The sequence below is a fragment of the Callospermophilus lateralis genome, chromosome 7 (assembly GCF_048772815.1).
Source record: "Callospermophilus lateralis isolate mCalLat2 chromosome 7, mCalLat2.hap1, whole genome shotgun sequence".
NCBI classification, from domain to species: Eukaryota; Metazoa; Chordata; class Mammalia; order Rodentia; family Sciuridae; genus Callospermophilus; species Callospermophilus lateralis.
The window spans coordinates 116398177-116400925 of NC_135311.1; the positions used below are offsets into that span (position 1 = coordinate 116398177).

Consider the following 2749-nt stretch of genomic DNA (forward strand, 5'->3'; position numbering starts at 1 on the left):
GCAAAACTGGGCCCAGGGTCCATCACCCCCGCAGGTGGCGTTTTCCCCGGAGCCACAGTCTCCACCTCATGGTCCTCTCATTCTCAAACCCCAGAACACGGCCGGGTTACAGGAGCTCGCATCTCAGCACATAACCGCTGCCGCCCGCTGTCCTGGTGCGGAGCTCCCTCCCGCGCCTTACTCACCTGGCTTCGGCGTCCGGGAGCAGGAAGGGGTGCCCGCGCAGGGCATGAAGCCCAGGCCATCCGACTCTGCGCGCTCTGTCAGGGCCGCGGAGGTCCACGATGAGTCTAGAGAGAGAAGAGGGAAAACGAGACGGGCCAGGCAGGCATACGGAGGAGCGCTCGGTGAAAACTGGAAGCCGCGGGAGGCGAGGCGGCAGAGGTGAGCAGCCGCCCGCGCGGGAACAGAGCCGGAACCCGCGCCGCCTCGCGCTCGCCGCCGCGGAGACCCGCGGGAATCCTAGCCCGCAGGCAGCGGCACTGAGGAGGGAGGAAGTGAGGGGCTGAGTCGCTTCTTGGAGCCCGAGCGCCTCCCGGAGCCCGCAGTCCCCGCCGCCCGGGTGGGATGCGGACAGGAATTCAGCTTGCGTGGAATATGGGGCCGGTCGGGCTCCGAGTCTCCAGCACTGGGGGAAAGCGGGGCCCACGCAGCTAGGACCAGAGGGGGTGCGGTCCCAGTGCCACCCCCGCGCCACTCCCCACGTGGCGGCCGCGCCCCCGGGGCGTGAATGTGTACGCGGACGGTAGGGGGGCTGTGAATGAAGCCCCAGCGGCCAATCAGCACGGCCGGCGCGCGGGACCCCGGGAGCGAGGCCCAATGGCGAGCTCTGGGTGGCCGGGCCAGGCGGCAGGCGGGCACAGGGGGCGGGGGCCGAGGCCGGGGGGCGGGAGGCGGCTCCGCGGGCAGCCAATGGGCGGCGGGAGGGGTGGGGCTCCGGAGCGCCGAGCGGGTCCGGGCTTTAAGCCTGCGGAGCGCGGCGGCGGGGCCCGCAGACGGAGCGGAGCGGCGGCGGCGGCGCGGCGCAGGGCGCGGGGCGGCATGGCCACCACCGCGCAGTACTTGCCGCGGGGCCCCGGCGGTGGAGCCGGGGGTACGGGGCCGCTCATGCATCCGGACGCCGCGGCGGCAGCTGCAGCCGCGGCGGCCGCCGAGCGGCTGCACGCGGGAGCCGCGTACCGCGAAGTGCAGAAGCTGATGCACCACGAGTGGCTGGGCGCGGGCGCGGGCCACCCCGTGGGCCTAGCGCACCCCCAGTGGCTACCCACCGGAGGAGGCGGCGGCGGCGACTGGGCCGGCGGCCCGCACCTGGAACATGGCAAGGCGGGCGGCGGTGGCACCGGCCGAGCCGACGACGGCGGCGGCGGCGGAGGTTTCCACGCGCGCCTGGTGCACCAGGGGGCGGCCCACGCGGGCGCGGCTTGGGCGCAGGGCGGCACGGCTCACCACTTGGGCCCGGCCATGTCGCCGTCGCCCGGGGCTGGCGGGGGCCATCAACCCCAGCCGCTCGGGCTGTATGCGCAGGCGGCCTACCCAGGGGGCGGCGGCGGCGGCCTGGCCGGGATGCTGGCGGCGGGCGGTGGCGGCGCGGGGCCCGGCCTGCACCATGCGCTGCACGAGGATGGCCACGAGGCACAGCTGGAGCCATCGCCGCCGCCGCACCTGGGCGCCCACGGACACGCACACGGACATGCACATGCGGGCGGCCTGCACGCGGCGGCGGCGCACCTGCACCCTGGCGCGGGCGGCGGCGGCTCGTCGGTAGGAGAACACTCGGACGAGGATGCGCCCAGCTCGGACGACCTGGAGCAGTTCGCCAAGCAGTTCAAGCAGCGGCGCATCAAGCTGGGCTTCACACAGGCCGACGTGGGGCTGGCGCTGGGCACACTGTACGGTAACGTGTTCTCGCAGACCACCATCTGCCGCTTCGAGGCCCTGCAGCTGAGCTTCAAGAACATGTGCAAGCTCAAGCCTCTGCTCAACAAGTGGCTGGAGGAGACCGACTCTTCCAGCGGCAGCCCCACCAACCTGGACAAGATCGCGGCGCAGGGCCGCAAGCGCAAGAAGCGCACGTCCATCGAGGTGGGAGTCAAAGGCGCGCTCGAGAGCCACTTCCTCAAGTGCCCCAAGCCCTCGGCCCACGAGATCACAGGCCTGGCCGACAGCCTGCAGCTGGAGAAGGAGGTGGTGCGCGTCTGGTTCTGCAACCGGCGGCAGAAAGAGAAGCGCATGACCCCCGCGGCGGGCGCCGGCCACCCGCCCATGGACGACGTATACGCACCCGGGGAGCTGGGGCCGGGCGGGGGCGGCGCGTCGCCGCCCTCCGCACCCCCGCCACCCCCGCCAGCCGCGCTGCACCACCACCACCACCACACACTTCCAGGCTCTGTGCAGTGACCCTGCCGGCTGGGTCCCTACCGGCGCGCGGCAAGGCGCGGGCGCGCAGTCCGCCCGCGCGGCCTGGACTCTTTTTGTTCGGTTGCTTTGGATTTTACAAAAAGCCCAGAAACTTTCGAACAAAACCAAACACCCGGACGACCCTCTCCGGCAAGCGGCGAAGACGGCCGGTAGGCTGTGTCGCCCGAGCCCCTGAGAAAGAAGCGAAGATCCAGAACGCGCCAACTCACCCTGGGCATCCTGCCCGCCGCCTGCTCCCTGCCCCCATCCCCTCGACGACCCCCGCCCCTGCCCCCCCGGGCTGTTCGGGGCCGGATCCCGGCAGCGGTCTCCCCACAGCGACAGGTAATGC

The 2749-nt window shown here is 72.6% G+C and overlaps 1 protein-coding gene across 1 annotated transcript; it reads left to right on the forward strand.

Annotated features, from left to right (window-relative positions):
• Positions 1 to 1041: 1041 nt before the first annotated feature.
• Positions 1042 to 2397, forward strand: Pou3f1 (POU class 3 homeobox 1). The gene has a single exon (XM_076862932.2). The coding sequence runs from the start codon at positions 1042 to 1044 to the stop codon at positions 2395 to 2397; it is 1356 nt and encodes a 451-aa protein (XP_076719047.1).
• The last annotated feature ends 352 nt before the right edge of the window (positions 2398 to 2749 follow it).

What these genes read in the sequence shown, in the direction of transcription:
- Pou3f1 (XM_076862932.2), top strand. Translation starts at nt 1,042, where the DNA reads ATGGCCACCACCGCGCAGTACTTGCCGCGGGGCCCCGGCGGTGGAGCC.